This window comes from Acromyrmex echinatior, chromosome 6 (assembly GCF_024713525.1).
Source record: "Acromyrmex echinatior isolate Ae372 chromosome 6, ASM2471352v2, whole genome shotgun sequence".
Classification (NCBI taxonomy): domain Eukaryota; kingdom Metazoa; phylum Arthropoda; class Insecta; order Hymenoptera; family Formicidae; genus Acromyrmex; species Acromyrmex echinatior.
The window spans coordinates 4711393-4729178 of NC_141857.1; the positions used below are offsets into that span (position 1 = coordinate 4711393).

Sequence of the window (17786 nt, forward strand, 5' to 3'; positions counted from 1 at the left end):
ATACGTCTAATAAAAATCTCATTATATGCATATTACGCAGAATTATTTCGTCAAAAAAGAAGTATAAAAGAAAAATGATGAGCTGCGCGCAACTGGATCAAGTTTACCTCGGAATGCATTACGGTCATTTTTATGAAGACGGTCACCATCAATTCGTGTGGTGAGCTGGTCACGGCACGAGAGGAATAGGATTTAAGTACGGAAAGATGAAGGGGTTGAAAATCTCGCCACCGCAGAGCGTGGCACGGATAGATCATACATCATTCCTTTGCGCGAACGAAGCTTCTTCCGTATCCTTCTGCCTACCTATCCACCATCCGCTCTCTGTCCTATCCTCCTTCACCTCTTCCTTCCAACTATTCTTCCTCGTCCTCCTGCTTCACCGAGCTTCTCCGTCGTCCATTTACCCTTACGAGCATCTCAGGCCGGTTCGCGCAACATGCCATTCTTCAAGCAGCCCGGTGTACGTGCGTGCTTTCTCGTCGGTTTGCGGGCCGCTCTGGAAACGTGGCATTTACGAGATTCTCGTGAAAACTCTGTTAAGCGGCTTGAGCGTCAGACTCCAACGTGTTCCCCGGCGTACTGGTACGTGTAAACGTTTCCGCCCCCGTTAAGAAGAATGACGCCTCCTAGACTCGCGGGCTTTGCTTGAAACGGAAAAATCGTTCATTTGATCGCACAATAAGGGAGGAGTCGTTGGAGGCAATCTCGCTTTGTCATTTAGACAGCCTTGCTGCACTAATCAAAAACAAAAAAAAAAGAAACAATTTGTTCTTCCATTATTGATAGTTCCCGTAAAAAGAGACTGCTTTTAAACGTTTTTTATATTCATTGTGAATATGCATAAAAATTTCTTCTTCACGTATTCCCATGACACCTTTCGTGACACGTCACACGCGACCACGTGTAATCGTTTGATCTCGCTATAGAGATGCGGGACGGTATAACGTACTCGACGCAATTAGTGATGTATGTGCTAGGTAAAGAAGGTGTCAAGACGACCAATTACAGTTCTTTATAATTGTCGATATTGTGCTTATATATATATATATACATGTGTCTGTATGTAGACATGTTTGTACATATACACACATATTATATATACATATACATATAATATATATATTTATCATATACCAACTCAAACAATAGAATTAATTATAAAGCCTGCTTCGGATAACCGCATCATAACCACTACTTGGAGTTTCCTAGCTTTGGCTACGCTCTTTAAGCAAAGCGCTTTGAGCACAGAGAAGCTGGTTTCCTTCAAAACCAGCACGACATGCGAAAGTCATAACGTCGGTATCAAAGTACCCAGCTAATTACAGCTGTGGGGCATCGTAGATACGGTAGATCTATTTATGGGTTTTTTTTTTAACAAATTTCTAAAATAATTTTTACATGCATAGAGAAACTACTACTTTAGAAATTAATTACTGCAGAATCTATATACATATATATATATTTTTTTTATGTACCGTTACTTCGTACCTCTTAAGATTACAATCGTAATGATTGTATTTTTAAAAATATCTTTTTCTTTAATATCCGGTCACTTTGTAGTATAATAGGAACAAATAATATTCTTGTTACCAAAATATAAAAAAAACATTCATTTTTGTGTAATAGCAAGGATATAATTAATTATAAAATCTGATAGTTGAGAACTGCAGTATTATTAGATTTATATTATATACGAGTATTATAGCATTATCTAATTTGCGCGATTTTGCCAAATCTAATGTGAATTGCGAAACCTAATAATAATGTGAAATCTAAAAATATGTCGACAATGTTGGAGCTCTGCGATCATACTAGTATTTATGCGCGCTTAATAATAATTATTCGCTGTTGCGACTAAAATTATGATATGTCATTGAGCACCAGCCAAATGGATTTAATGATTTGCAATAGCTATAATAATTATGCTCGTATTACGTTTTGACGTTTAAATATTCAAAATAATGATCGGTTTGGTCGTATAATATCAGTCGCTTCGAGCGTTTGCCAGATAGCATATGTAAAACAATTGATGCATAGATCATTCATCAACGCATATATATCTTCATAAAAGTATGATTTAGATGAGTGTCATTTGATATTTTTTAGATCTCTTGATATCTTCAATAAATGTTGCATCCTTTTCTTAATCTCATGAGATTTTGGAAAAGCTTTAATATGTTTAAATATTTTTGTTTTCAGCATCAACGTTTAAAATATAAAATTAATATAAAATTTTTAATACACGCACCTTTCTAAGTAGATAATATGATAATAACACATAATTAGAGGTTCCAAAGTACTAAATTCACTGATAATTAAATTTACTACTCAGTACTCGTACGTCGGTGATTACACGCAATAGATTAATTTTCTGCACGCAAATATACTTCAAACTTGTATTACAACGCGACATATTTCTCATTCACGTTACTATCTTTTACGCGTGTAAAATTGACTAAATATAAACGTAAATAAATTATTAATATATTTTGATAGAAGGGCACACAATTTTAAACTTTAACTTAAAAATCTTTTTATAATGAGGTTTCAATTCTTAATATGTATAAGGTTACGTGTCGCAAAACTGTTCTTAAGAAAGCTTTTTAAAGCTCCAAGAGATTCTATCTTTAAATCTCTGCAAGCTTTTTTTGTCAATTTTGCACGGTCGACCTGGACATGACGCCACTTGCTACAGAAACATCGTCGAGGAAAAAGCTGGATGAGGTTTAAAAGCAGAGTCTTTGGGTACTAAAACCGCTTTTCCGGCAAACCGCTCTACGCTTTTCACAAAAATAACTTAAATTTGTGTTTTATCGTATTTTTTTGCCACCAATTCGAGATAGCCTTTTAATTTCGCTGAAGAGGTCGTATATTCGTTATAACGTTGCCTGTGAACCTAATTCTTTCCGAACAATTTTCCTATCTTCAAAGGACGCACCACCATCCGACGTCCCATATATCTCGTCGCTGGCAGATCCGGCTTCTCCTGCGCCGCATAGATACAAAGGACAAAACTCCGTTGGATCGAAACGCGCTAAAGTTAAATCGCCGGAGCCAGAGGCAGGAACGAGTGATAAATCCTCCAACATCCGAAAGTGCCGTGTGTACGAGCGAAACTTTTCGAAAGGGTGGAAAGGAAAACGCGCGCGGGTATACCAATAATGGAGAATTTCGTTAGAACGACATCGCTGTCTTAAATCGCTTGGTAATCCTCGAGAGTACGTGAACCACCGTGTCTTACAAGAGGGATCAAAATCGCGCAATATCTGCTTGCTACGATTAGGGCTTACGAGATGAGAATGTCTCTAAAAGATGGGCGGCAACGCGGGCTTTTAAGGAAGTTATAATGTGAGGTCGCAAACAAGATTGGGGTAGTGTTGCAGAAGAGGGTGAAATACGTCCCACGAGAATCGCTTTCACCCTAATCGTTCGCGTCTTTAACCTCGATCGTATATATCCCGCACGTTTTTTTTTTATCTCCAGCAAACATTTATAAGAGATCCCATAATGATCGGAAACAAAATTCATAAAGGAAAACAAATCGAAAAAGTTTTTAACTTGCAATAAATCGGTAATACTCGATTAGAGAAAATCTAATTAACCTACATATTTTAGAAAAAGAGCACGATATTTTCTACCGCACAAACAAATAAAATACAATAATAAAGATAAAAACAGATCTGTTTTATTTTCTGTTTATATATTCTAAAATTTTGTTTTCTTCTTAAATATTAAGTAATCCGTGAGAAATATCGTTATTAATTTTGATTAGAAAATCAAATGCGAGTACAGTATCGGCGGTATCGTATCCGAAAAGAAATCTGATCGAATACTGGTGGCTGACATAAGGAGTACAGGCGCCATGAGTTACGAGGACTCGGCAAGAGAAAGAGCAAAGTGGAAGGGTGAGGTGGCGTTGTTTACCCTTTATTTATGACGAAAGTTTGGCCAGATTTCACGAAAGCACAACCCCGAGGTCGGTTAAAGCGTGCAGCTTCGGTCACGAGGGTCGCGTGGGGAGACTGGCGGAGAAATTGTAGGGTCGAGGAAGTGGGACGAGGCCTGGTGCAGTGGTGCCGTGGTGCTGTGGGAAGCGAGACAGAGTGCTACGAGGCCTCTCATGTGCGGTTATTCGTTAATGTCATTCCGCTGTCCGTACCTTCTCTGTTTGCGTGCGATAACAAGCTGTATAATTCGAAGAGGCTGAATTTTCACCGTTTAGAAAACGTGCTCGTAAACGAGCGACTGTCGTATTTTTTCAGATTTCAAGATATTTCTTTCCGCACTCTTTCTCATTTCATATTATCTCTTATTAATTTAATTTCACTTTATTAAGTCAAAATAATCTTTTGTTACTCCAGAATAAAGACGTGGATAATAAGTGTCTTCCTCATTATCGAAATTTTAATAAGAGACAAATTTCTCTTTCTCAATTTTTATTAAAAGCGCAAAGATTTCTTTATCCATGCGTTTCGTGAATCTTTCTTTTACACGTTATTCAATAATACAGAAGAGAGAAAGGAAACATTTAATTAACGACGATAAATAAATAGGAGCGAGCAACGTTCTAACTGAAGACGGGTAATTATTGATCATTGCGTGCTTAAATAGATGATCTACGGTTTAAACTCATAAGGGACAGGATGATATCATCACTCGTTGTTTTGGTATCGTCGTTCCTGCTAGCTCTCAGTAGGCGGCGTCTCTTTGCATTTGCGCGTGTGCGGGTATATCATATTTTCTCTCATATTTTCTCTGCGTAGAAATTCGTTACTGACTTTATTACAACGTGTAATACGTGTAAACAGATGTTTGATTACGAGAGGAGAAGGGAGGCCCTAAATATAACACGTAACATCTCTCGAAGAGACTCGAACGTAATAATTGGTCACGTGGGTAGGTCACCAATCGGTGGTGGAGTGTTCTTGATCGAGCGCGTGTACTAATTGGGAGTGCAATTAAAACGCGTCGCGGTACGTGTCCTCGCGAAAGCCGACGAATACGCTGTCAAAATGAAACGCAGGCCCGCACGTGCAATAGCAAGGTAGAAAAGGACGGACGGACGGACGGACGGACGTGCAGCTGATGCGTGCGAATGGAAAAGAAAAAGAAAGAAACGCGAGGAAAAGCAAGGCGGGGAAGAGCCCGAAGGGCAGCCGCCGTCAGTTAATTGAGTCGGCTGACACGAGAACCGAAAACAAAACGTGTCAGCGGGTCGACGACGATTGTATGACGCCCTCCCCAGTGGTGTCTATTGCACTCGAGTGCATCGTGAAAAACGTAGGAGTTAGTAGTCAGTCCCCATAGGCTTTCAGCTTTCAATTATCTGTCTCGTGTCGATAAGCACTTTCGGTCCGGTGTTCCTCACAGTCGAATATTCATTTAATTCATTTGTTTTGTTTATCTTTAATACATTATATTATCTTACAATTAATTCATGCAACATTAACACGTCCGTATTCTCTCTTCTCTCTTCTTGGTGCGCAAAGCGCAGAAAAATATCTAGCGTTTGTGAAACTGAATGAAAGTAGTTAAGCTGAAATTTAAATTGAACATTAGCTTATTTCAATATTAAACAGCTCATTAAAATATAGATTGAATCTAATATGGAAAACAATAGCTGTTATTTTAATACAGAGATTCTTCTTCTTATGCTTAAAATTTTCTTATACTTAATACAAGTCTGTCAAATATGTAAAGTAATATCCCATTATTACCGCGTTTTTAAAGGAACCTTCGACGAGAAATTTCTATCGTCGGACAGACCATCGTCGTACCAGCGACTTTTCCGTTAAAACTACTCCGGTAAAAACGTTCCTCGGTAAAGGGAAAGGATAGGGAAGTTCACGGTGGAAATTGCGTTGTATTCTCGCTTCGGCACCGGGGCGGTTTCCGTGAACGAGGAAATTGCGGCGCATAGTGTGCATCCTAAATATTTACTTGCCTCTCGCCGTTACACCGCGCAAATATTCCATTTGCGACCGTGAAAACACGCGCGTCGAGTCTCTGCGAGTCCGCCGTTGTGATACTCGAGACGGATTCAATGATGCCGTTGATGTTAAAATGTCATAAGCGGAAACCGCTTACATTCACCGTGGCCTCGACGAAAACGTTATTTGCCATTCCTGCAAATTACTTTTATCCTCTCGCAAGAGAGCACGGGAACTACGGCACAAATAGCATGAAAAGGCGAATATACGCTGTACTGACATATCGCGCCGAGATATGTACTCTGATTACCGTTACTCGGTTTAGTTCGTCCGACTTCTCTATTAAACCATACATGGGATCGAATCGCTCTCTGCGATGATATGCACACCCGCGGCATAAATATTTCTTCTTCGTAAAACTGTAAAATCTAATGTTTACCGGGAATTGCCGAGTCACGTGAAAATCATTTCATTAATACGATGTTTTCTTCTTCTTCTTCTTCTACGAGTCCCTCCATCAATACGATGTCGTTGGTTTGCCGAGGCCACCGAGCTAAAGCGCCCATCCGCTCCTAATGAAAGCCTTTTGCCCACAATAGCGCGACGCCAGCAAGTTTCTAGGCAGGAGAGGAGGGAGGATTCGTATGGTTACTTTGAAGAATATCTCAAGTCGGGCAAAGTTTGCAGAAGCCTGGGCCAACGGTCAAATTAATGTGCAAACTTCAACGTAATAGTTGTTTCTCCGAGGTCTTAACTATCGAGTGGTGGATTGCCAAACTCCACCCCCCTCCCGGTAAGTTTATTAACCGCCGGGTATGTATCATGAGCTTCTTTGTACCGTTCGTACATATGATCTCCCGATAGCGGGATTCTAAACGGGGGGGATTTTGCCGAACGATGCCATTTTGCGAAACCGAGGGCACGCTAATTTTCGCGCTAATTTCCCTGGCGAAACTTTAGACCACGTACAGGGGGTGACAGACGTGTGTGGAAAGGATAATGGCGTGAAGGTGGTGGGGCATGGGGATCTCTCCGACCTGGATATATGCGGAGATGTACAATACATAAACGTAATCCGAGACTAGATGCGCTATGTTGTTTCGATGTAAATAAGTGCTCAGGGTGTAATTTACATCCTCCGTGACATATATATCTAATTTACATTTACACATTTACCTATACCCCGGTTATCGTTAATAATATATCGCACGAGGGAAATCAGCTTTGCTCTCCAAGATTCGAAGAGACGTGATGCGAGTTAACGCAAAAGCGATTAGCTACAATTATTTCTACGAGATAATAAAGACTTAATGATCTATTTATATGTAACGAGCTTCTAATGAAACGTCTCTTCTTTCACGACGAAGGAGATATTCAATGCAAAAGGGGAATATAAAAAAAAAGATACATAAAGAAAGATTATGTGATGTGATGCGCATCCGCAGTTAAAAAAATTTAAAATACATTAAATACAATATTAATTATTTGCTGCAATTAAATTTAATAGAGTCTTTATACTGCAACGGACTCCGGTAAGGTATCGCTCTTGCTACCGGGCTACATAATGTCCAGAGTAACCGGATCACGAAGGAGAATGTTCTGCGTTTGTGTTCGTTCGAGACAGCGATTCCCAACTGATGTCTCGTAGACGTTTACGAGTCCATGGATATTACGAACGATATCCTCGCTCGAAATTCAGAGGAAAAGCTCGTCACTATATTCGTATTAATAGAAGATATTTTTAGCAATACAAACGCGAAATGTTTCCAATTTTGTGCTAAACCAGCTAGACGAGATTGGCTGGACGAATTTTACGATGCCACATATTCGTGAAATACAATACGTAGAAAAAATGTAAAATGAAAGAACCATTTTTTTAGTTACATTTTTTTTTTTTTAGTTAAAAACCAGTTGATGGATAATTATTAAACAGATGTTTACGCGAGATGTTGAAAATGAAACTAAGTTTTAATTCCGCTTTTGATGGCACGTTTGATTATTAAATCTTACTCGATTAACGCGTAAGTTATAAATAAATAATCGAGTTTACACCCCATTTACTTATTAAATGAAATTCAGATTACAAGACACATCTTTCGCTATAATTTTTCTATGCTTGCGACCAGTTAGACAATTGAACAACTGAAACTTATAAAACTTCAATTTTACTTTTTAAAATCTTTTTTGTTTTCCGCGACGTGCATACATGTGACTGGTTTTAAAGAGATTTCAATATATAGTACGCAATAAAAATATCGTGTAAAGGGAAGTTGGAAACCGCTGGTATAAAGCAAGTGGAATAGATCAGAAAGAGGTGGGTATAGACAAGAAGCGAGCACTGTGTTGCCTGGAGGCAAGCAGGTGCGCAGCATCCTATCGCTTCTCTTCAGCGACGACGGTTGCTCAACTAGCGAATCTGTTCGCTTCGTGTGTGCATGCCGTCTCCGTAAGAAGATGCGTATCCCCACGACCGGGAGCATATTATAATAGAAGCCTTTATGAACGTCCAAGTTTAGGGAAATCAGGTCGGATGAGACCTACTCTCCGATAATTCCGTGTTTAAAAGGCAATTTCAGCATTTACGTAGATAATAAACCATTTTCACTAATACAGTAAGTGCCTGGCGGTTTCTGATAAGAAAAAGTGAAATTATATTATAATAAAGGACGTTTTACGTAAAGAGGAACACGATCGTTACGGGGAGTTACGGAGTCTCTGAGCGGTACTTTATAAGTATCATTATATGCAGTTTAGCTCAAACTTGAATTGCCCGTTGTGAAGGCATTCGCTTAAACGAAACAACGTAATGTGTGAACTTACTGTGGTCAATCCAAACCTGTAAAACCGGCTAAGACGGCTTAGCAGAAGCGTAATGGCGGCTCGTTGCCGAGAAACTCGCTCGTCGAAAGGTTTTAATAGTAATACGATCACGGTACTTTCCGCAAAATATGGATTTCAATCGTGGATAAATCGTCACACGCGGTTTTTGCGGCTTGACATTATCGAGAACTGATTAGAAATTATTGCATCTTGTGTTCTAATTAAAGAAATGATTTTTTCTTTTTTAATTAAACTTTAACTTAGAGAGAGAGAGAGAGAGAGAGAGAGAGTTCGCATTTCTTTGCACTTTGCTTTATAGAAGCATCTCTACATCCTCGTTAAAAGCAAGTCAACTCTGAATTTGTCGATAAAATTGAAAAAGAACAATTCTACGAGTCACCGTTACTCTCTGCTTTATACAGATGCTCATGTCCGCGTCGTGAAGAATACGAAATGATGATTAATCTTGAGACGGATTATTTTTCGGTTCGGTCCGCAAAAGAGAAATGACTTCTCACTCTTTCTCGTTTCCTTTTACCTCTCTCCACTTCTTCCTACAGTCGTGAAGGAATCCGAGCACAACCGACAAACGGCGATCGTCGATTGTACCTTGGAGAAGTCGACGCAAGTCGGTCCAGGTGCATTCTCCGCTGCGGGGTTTGCGGGAAACCGCAAACACCCGATGCACCAGCTTTACCACGCGCATTCGAAAGAAAGACCAAAGGTGTGCAGGGGCATGTAAGAAGGGAAGAGAAAGGAGGACGGAGAGAGAGAGAGAGAGAGAAAGGAGAGATCCTCTGTACCTGCCTCTGTCGTGCAGAAAACAAAAGTAATCGTGTCCTACCGGATAAAAAGAACCGCCGAGATAAATATCTGAAACGTGTTACACAAACTTTTAATGAATTAGGAAGACAAGTTAATCGTTACAGGTGATGCATTAAAAATGCTTATTCAGCACTTCTGCGCAAATTCGTAATGTGGAGCAATATTATAACAATGACAGGAGTCTTTCGTCTTTATCCGTTTTCGTTCTTGTCCACGTTTTCTTTGAACGCATTATCACGATAAGAACTCGAAATCATAAACGCTCGAGTTAAATTTTTTGCTTGATATTTTCTCCTTGATATATTTTCGTCGGCTCACGCGAGATGAAAATATTGACGTGTTAACGGAGCCTGATAATTGCCGATGGGGGATTATATAAAAAAAAAGAAATGTTAAGCGCATACTAAACTGGCGGATTAATAAATCGTACAAGCGGTAGGAAACACAGGAGGAGGACGTCGTTGCGGGAAGACAGAGAGACGTTGAATAATTTCGATCTATTAATCGGCTATATTTTTGCCGGCCATTGTGGCGGACGGATTGTTTATCTTCGAGCCGCCTCTCTCTCGGCTGTATCTTCGCGCTGATTTCGCTACGCTAACAGGTTCCACGGTCAGTCGGAGACGGCAAATTAGCCGCCGGATGGAGCGGGATTGGCAAGAGAGAGAAAGAGAGAGAGAGGGGGAGGGGAGGGAGAGGGAGAGGAAGAGAGAGCAGAGGCAGATGCAGGATTCTTGGCAGGGTCAAACCCCCCGGCCATCTTCTGGTACCGCTTATACCTCGCTCCGATCTTCTCCTCCCCGCTTCCGTTGCCGGCTGCTCCCAGTTCTCTCTCGTTCTCTCCTCTCTTCCCCGTTCCTCTCTTGGCAAAAAATCAGCGTGTGTGCGCACACAGAAAGCGATGGAATAAGAGGGCGAGGTAGATTGAGGAGGTTGAAAGGGTGGGATTTATATACGCAGGTCGGCAGGTAGGAAAGATACGGCGGCAACCGGTTCTCCCCTTTTGCACCTCCGCAGACTCCGAGGGGTACAGGTTCCTCGAACCGGTCCAGGTCGGATCGCGTGTTGCTCGCGTGGCCGGACGCAGCCGAGGACCGGCGGAAGCGTCCGAGTTCCAGCATTACACACAAATTGCGCCATTACGTGTAATGGGGCTAGAAAAAAATGGGCGGATAGATCGTGCCGGATGATGAAGCTGGGGAACTGGCCGCGGTACGCCGCGCGCCAAGGAAGATCGCGGGAATAAAATCGCTCGCGCGTTACGTTAGATTTTACAAATCGGCTCCGAATCGCCATTTCCCCAGCTTCAGTATTCGATACGGTGGTAGGATGTAGGAAAGTTTGAGAATATTCCTTTGTACCGCGTTTCTCGATTCCATGCTTGGATGTTCAGAAGCACGAAGCGATTTCGAGTATCTCTCAGCGCGCGGATACGATTGTATCCGCCATCAATCCTATCCTCTGCCCATCCTTGCAGATTACGGATCGCGTGCTTATTGATTTTAGCCGCTCGCAAAATACGCGCGTGTTTCTCACACACCTGTCTGCGTGCACGGAGTTTAAAGGAAATTAGCTCGTGGAATCTCGTTTTTTTTTTTTTTTAAGCATAATGCGAGATACGCGGTAAAGACGACGGCAGCGTCTCAGCGTCCGCGGCGCCTCACCATAATTTTCTGCAATATAGTGCTATATCCTCTCGTTGATGTACATTGTAACCTATCGAATCGAGCAGGTGGCTCGGCGTGCTCCCTTATATTTTGACGATTAGTTCTGGACCCAGCTTCTTCTCGAAGGACGAACTCCGCTCACAACACCTTTCTCTTAGTCAGGGCCGCAGCCTGCTGCTTAATTCCTCGCAAATGAGTACCGCGACGTTTTAAAAATACAAGATGTTAAAAAAACCATGCGGTTAACATATTACAAATTCAATTTTGGTTTTTAGTATAAAAAAATGCGAAACTTTTTTTTTATTTTTACAAGGAGCTGTAAAACTGTGTAAAGTATTGCTAGAACTGTCATTATTTTTTTATATTGGTGAAGAATGACGAGCTAACTTCACAGATTCCACTTTTATGTATCCGTGAAGTTAGTATTTTTTAAGATGAAACATTCTATTAATATAAAAGTAATACAGTTCCAATAGCACTTTTTATAATTCTATATTTTTAAATAAAAATAATAAAGAATTCCCCATATTTTATATTAAAAAACCAATATTGAAAAAGTTGCAATCGGCGGAACTTTGTTTATTTATTGTGTATTTATAAATGCCAGCTTAACTTCGAATTTCTCAAATTCGAACGTTAAAGCCTTTTATAGGTCGCATTAATCGTACTTCTATCAATCATCTTTTGAGCCCACATATCAGTAAAATACCGTTCGCAGTAATTAACATGCCACATCGTTGAATAATTCCGTAACTTGTTCTAAATACCGAAAATAAAAAGTTAAAATTATACGATTTAAACGAAGAAACTCACCAAGGAAAGATATGGAGTATTAAATATCTCCAAAATGATACACGCATCAAGAAGCGATTCCTTAATTATCTTCAGCAGCATATATTTTTCATTATTTTTTTTATTTATTTTTTCTATTCGCGATATTACTCGCACGGAATTATTAAAGTTTAGACAACACTGTTTCAAGTGTTGCTTTTAGATACATTGAGTATTTATTATATGTAATTTATGATCTCTTAAAAATGTTGTATGCGTATATAAAATAAAATGATACAATAAATCAAGTGACTACACTCTAGTTGAAGTACCTCAACCTTTTTAAATTTTCTTCGTAACTCCATTGTCTCTCGAATTAACTATAAAAAAAAAGTGGTAATTGCAATCCGTACAAAAAAAATCGTCAATAAAACTAATGTTCCGTAAAAATATCTTATTTCCACAAAGATTTTACAATTGTTACGCAGAACAATGAGATTCTTGGAAGAAGATCCCGCGAGAGGAGAGTACAAAGAAATTGAATTAAGCTAATGGATAATGAAAAAGATTCTTTTTCGCGATGTTAATCGAGAAGGTAGATCATCGAGCTGTTCTTCATGGAAACCTTCGTATCGCCAGCTGCGTCCCTGGGGATCGAGACAGCCGGTCATCTTGGTTGCGGCGTTGGCCGCCGGGTCGACCGGACTCCGACGTCGACGGCGTAGCCTGCGCGTGCACTTGCCGCGAGGGAAAGGTGGATGGCCGCGACCTTGATGCGCGTGGTTCTCGCGTGCCCGAACCTTCACGAGCCTCCGCGAGGACGACCGAAGCGGACGCAACCAGCCGACCACGACCAACGCCTGTACACGGTTGTTAAATTATCTCTCTGCGCTCTCTCCCAACAGTCCCAACCCTCTCACTCTTTCTCTCTTCCCCTTTTGGACCGTTCCTTCGACGTCCCTTCCCGTCCGTCCCTGCAGCTTCCTATCCCCTTCTCTATGCGTCGCGCGCCTCATCTCCTTTTTCTTAGCTCTTCACGCACTCGCACATACGCACTCGCGCGCTCGTGCATGAGATCTCACGGAAGCTGGAATGACTATCGCTACACTTGGTTCTCGAGCCCTGGCTAGTTCTACGATGGGACCGGTATCTCGACTTAACCGACCAGTCATCCGAGGCAGCCAGTGTCTCTCAACGCGTCACCAATACGGTCCGAATATTATGAATTATGCCTGCGATTTATCCTGAAGAGATTATCCGAAAATGCAGCGTTTCTTGAGGTCCCCTCGAGTCGTATCGCTGATACAATCTACTTTTTAAAGATCTTGACACTTCCTGTGAAACCAGTATCACGTTGTATACGATGGTCGACGGATGTTTTTGCATCTTCGTGAAGAATAATATTTTTCATGTTTTAGGAAACTCGAATATCTTTCAGACGAATTTTCCAAGATATGAAAATATTTAAAAAAAAAAAGAATTTTTTTTAATGTCACAGAATACTTATACTACAAACGTGGATATATAATTTTCATAGTTAACGTCTGCTTCTGCAAATTTATTACTGAAATATAAGGATAGTATTATGTTAATATAAGATACATTATTGTTTCTACATAAAGTCTTGAATTGTTTTGAAGTTTAAATTGTTTAAGTTTTCAATGAAATGCTGCAGTTTGATATCATCGGTGTCTCACAGTTTCCTAATGAAATCTTCCTTCCTGAAAGATAAATGAATCTAACTAACGTAGCTCAGTTGTATTGTGAGTTGCCGGAGGCCAGGGTTCATAAAACTTTTTTAACGCTTCGTAAGAAAGAAAATTTTTCCGATCATAAACCTTTATCCTAAATTAGACCAAAATATATTATTCAAATGAGACGTTGATAATTTTAAAGAATTAATTTGAAATAAATAAAAATTCAGACGGCTTGATTTAAATAATACTCGACCATACTTAGAGTCGAGTGTAAAAGCACAAAAAAAGAAGATTGGAATTGAAGTAGTATATCAACTATATTTTTAGAAGCAAGTATTCTGCAGAAGCGCTAGAGCAAAGGAGGCTGCAAAAACTCGCTGTCCTTGAGTTCCATCAGGACGCATATGCATTTCTGCCGTAACACATAGTTTGATGTAGGATCGACGTATTGATAGACTCAAGACTCAAGAAGTATCTCTGAAATAGTAGCGAATATAACGTATTAAAGATACTATAAATATAATGCGTGTGGAAAATAAGAAAATATACTTTATTTCAATAATTTTTTTTCCTTATTAATATATTTCTTAATAATTATAAATTACTCTCAATAATTATAAATATAATTAAATTATAAATGTAACTCTCAATAATATTATAAATATAATATAATCGTTTGTAAAATTTATTTTTATATTACAGACTAATCTCGTTTTTAAAAGCGTAATAAATTATTTAACCAAAGCGCTACTCGATGACTCAGCAATTATCGTGGAAATTTCCTCGATATAACTCGGTTCTCCCATAACAAGTTTTTCTTCTTCTATGCTCTTCTTCTCCTCACTTTTGAGGTCTGTTAGGGATAATGTATCTTCCTGAGATGATGTATCTGACACTTTAAAAGATTATTTTCTTAATAATTCTGATGCATGAAATCATATGTTATAAATTTAACACATTATAAAATAACTTACAATCGCCCTTGAGGTCATCCTCTATCTCGCTCTTTTCATAATCGAAATTTTCATCTTCACTTCCAAAATGTATGTACGACAAAATACATACGAGCATTATAAAAAATAAGTTTGTTCCAATTCCAACACAGGATGATAGAATAGGCCAATAAAACATCCAATAACGTAATCCTGATAAGTGAGCATTTATTATCAGATTGGCAGAATAGAACTCTATATGCCGTGATTGAATCTCAATAAATATAATTGTCACTGGATGGTTCTGGAATATATGAAATTACATCCTGATATTAGATCTCTTACAAAATTACAAACTTGTGAACTTAGAAAGTCTTACTAAGATTCTTACCTGATCCTCTTCAAAGTTATTAAACAATTCAAGAACAATGTCTTGCTTCTCTTCAGCGTTCCCAAAAATCATCATAGGCGAAAACAGGAGAGTTGTAAGCGTATGTAATAATGTGCTACGGTAATGTAACATAGCTGATTTACATATATGGTCTACGAGATGACCATCACGGCTCCGTAATTGCGCGCAAACCATGAACATACCTTGAGAGAAAATTAACTTTCGATAGAATATAACATTAAGAATCTTATTTTAGATCATATACATGAGAACACAATCAATAGGAACTAGAAATGTTTATAACGGTCGAAGCTGGATCTTTAATGCTTAAATAATTTTATATATATATATATATATATATATATATATACACATGCATATATATACATATGCCTGGTATATATGCATGTATATATTCAATTTCTAGTTCATATTAATTGAGAACATAACATTCTTACAGAATAAAATTGAAAACTTTACCGAGCTCTTTGTTCGCTGTCGATTCTGGCATTTCTAGATGTAAATTCATTTTGTATGGCTGCCCTATCATCAGAAGTTGCTGTCTCTTAGTCAATTGTACATGAGCTTGTGGAAAGCTACATATTCCTTTCTTTTCGTCGCACGATCTAAATAAATATGAATAGTAAATTAACACATAATTCGATTTAATTGATATCTTAATCATGCATAGACAAATATTAGATGTTATTAGATACTTTATGAATATTAGCTATATGAAAATATATATAGTACTATGAACTTTGCTCACTTCTTAGATTTTGTTATCTTTAAAAAGTACAACTCATCTAAACATTATCACTATCGTCATCACACTTTTAAACTAACACATAAAATGTAGAACTTACTTGAATTGCAAATGTACAGGACGCACATATGACATGCTGGGCATATAGGAGTAGTAAAAAACTGTGTAAAGAAATATAGACAGCCAGACTATTAAAATAGTGCTAATGATAATAATACCACCACGGAAAACTGTATCTTTCGCAGATTGTACGCCCTGTCTGGTGGTTTTCTGTATGTTAAACCACTTCCTACCAATCTTACGTAGTAATCTCAAAATTAACATTTTGCACGATTATTTCCAAAATTGCACAGCTAGATTCACGAGTTAGGAAGATGTCAATTGGATTCGATAGCCGATATTACATAATGATGGATTAAATATTTATTAAATTACTAAATTCTTTCCATAATTTCACTATTACTTTAATGGCGCATTAGTTCACGTTATTTAGAATCAAAAAATTTTCAGATGGAATCGCGATAGATGAAACGAAGAGAACGAGTGGCGTTGATCGTCTTCAGCATCACCAGATGATAACAAGTCGAGTATCTCCAAAGCAAAGTGGATAAGGAACTTTGGCATCTCTACTCTATAATGCTCGACTGATCTGAAAGGTTATGTACAAACAAATATAAACATTATGCGAGCACGCGAATCGTATTTGCATGGTGTGATTCTGTAGAGGTCGAGAATACTCATTCAGCTTTCTGATTTTTCCTTTTTCCTGAAAAGAAAGAAATCTCCATAGATGGCGTCAGTACTTTAGGCTCTTGATATAATAATTGCTAGCGGAAATAATGAAAAAAATTGTAATTAGAGCTTATAAAATTGCGAAATTCAAAATTTGGGTTTGTATCTCTTAATCAGTTGTGTCTTTGATATTTTATTAATTTATGAATTTCTGTTTATGTTTGCAATGAGAATTTTCAAGCATAAAGTTTTGAAAAATTTTAGAATTATTAATAACCGTGAAGATTTCAGTCGTCTCCTTTATATTTATCTAATTATTAATGTTGTCGATTTTTGAAAATTTAAATTATTTTATTTCTTCAGTCGATAATTACAAATTATCATAATTACTATAGCCGATAATTTATGTATAATCGATAATATTCCTGTCAACTTCACCGATCATAGATAATTATCGACATTGTTTACAGTTACCGACGATAAGAAATTTTTCAGACAATATAATTTTATATTAACTGTTAAAATAAATAAATGTATATATAAATATCTCTTTGTTATATATTTGCAAAAAAAATTTTTTATGAACTAAAAGATAGTTTCAAATTTCCGGAAATATTCATCAATTTTACTTTATGTTCTAATATCGAGAATTAAGCCATAAAATTTAAATTTGTGATTTACTTTATTTCGATTTAACATTTATCGAAATATATTCTTCCAGTAACTTTGATAAGGTTTTTCAAATATTTGAAATTTAATTTCGGATGTATCAATCAATATATTTAAAGCTATTTTTCGAAGAAGAATTAAAATAATTAAAATAATTGCAGTTGTCTTTATAAATTTTTAAGTTCAGTTACTTATGCATTATTTGATTAAAAAATAGAATGGTCAAAGCCATTTTTAGAACAAAAAATCTCATATAATATCTTAATTTTAACTTTCTCACAAAGTGCGTTGTTCCACGCATTTTAATTTAAAATTCAACAAAGAATTGAATTTGTTACTGAAAATTAATATGCAGTTTTGGAATGATGTTTCCTAAATTTTTTGTAATTCTAAAAGCTCTTATATTTATTTTAAAAATTCTTATATTTATTTTAAGTTTTTCAAATGAGACCTTGAAAAAATTTTTCATTTTGTAATGTATATTTAATTTCATGCAAGAATGTAGAAAGGAATACGAAGAATGAGAAGCATCTCCTTTGAAATCAAGGACGCAATTATTTTAGAGAGAATTAAAAAGCAGCAA

At 37.8% G+C, this 17786-nt stretch overlaps 1 protein-coding gene across 1 annotated transcript; it reads right to left on the reverse strand.

Annotated features, from left to right (window-relative positions):
* Positions 1–14244: 14244 nt before the first annotated feature.
* On the reverse strand, positions 14245–16542 carry Seipin (lipid droplet biogenesis associated protein seipin). The gene is made up of 5 exons (XM_011069118.2): positions 15903–16542; positions 15517–15662; positions 15037–15239; positions 14688–14949; positions 14245–14608 (listed from the first exon to the last, which is right to left on the reverse strand). The coding sequence occupies exons 1-5, from the start codon at positions 16124–16126 to the stop codon at positions 14445–14447; spliced, it is 999 nt and encodes a 332-aa protein (XP_011067420.1). The 5' UTR covers positions 16127–16542; the 3' UTR covers positions 14245–14444.
* Positions 16543–17786: the final 1244 nt, after the last annotated feature.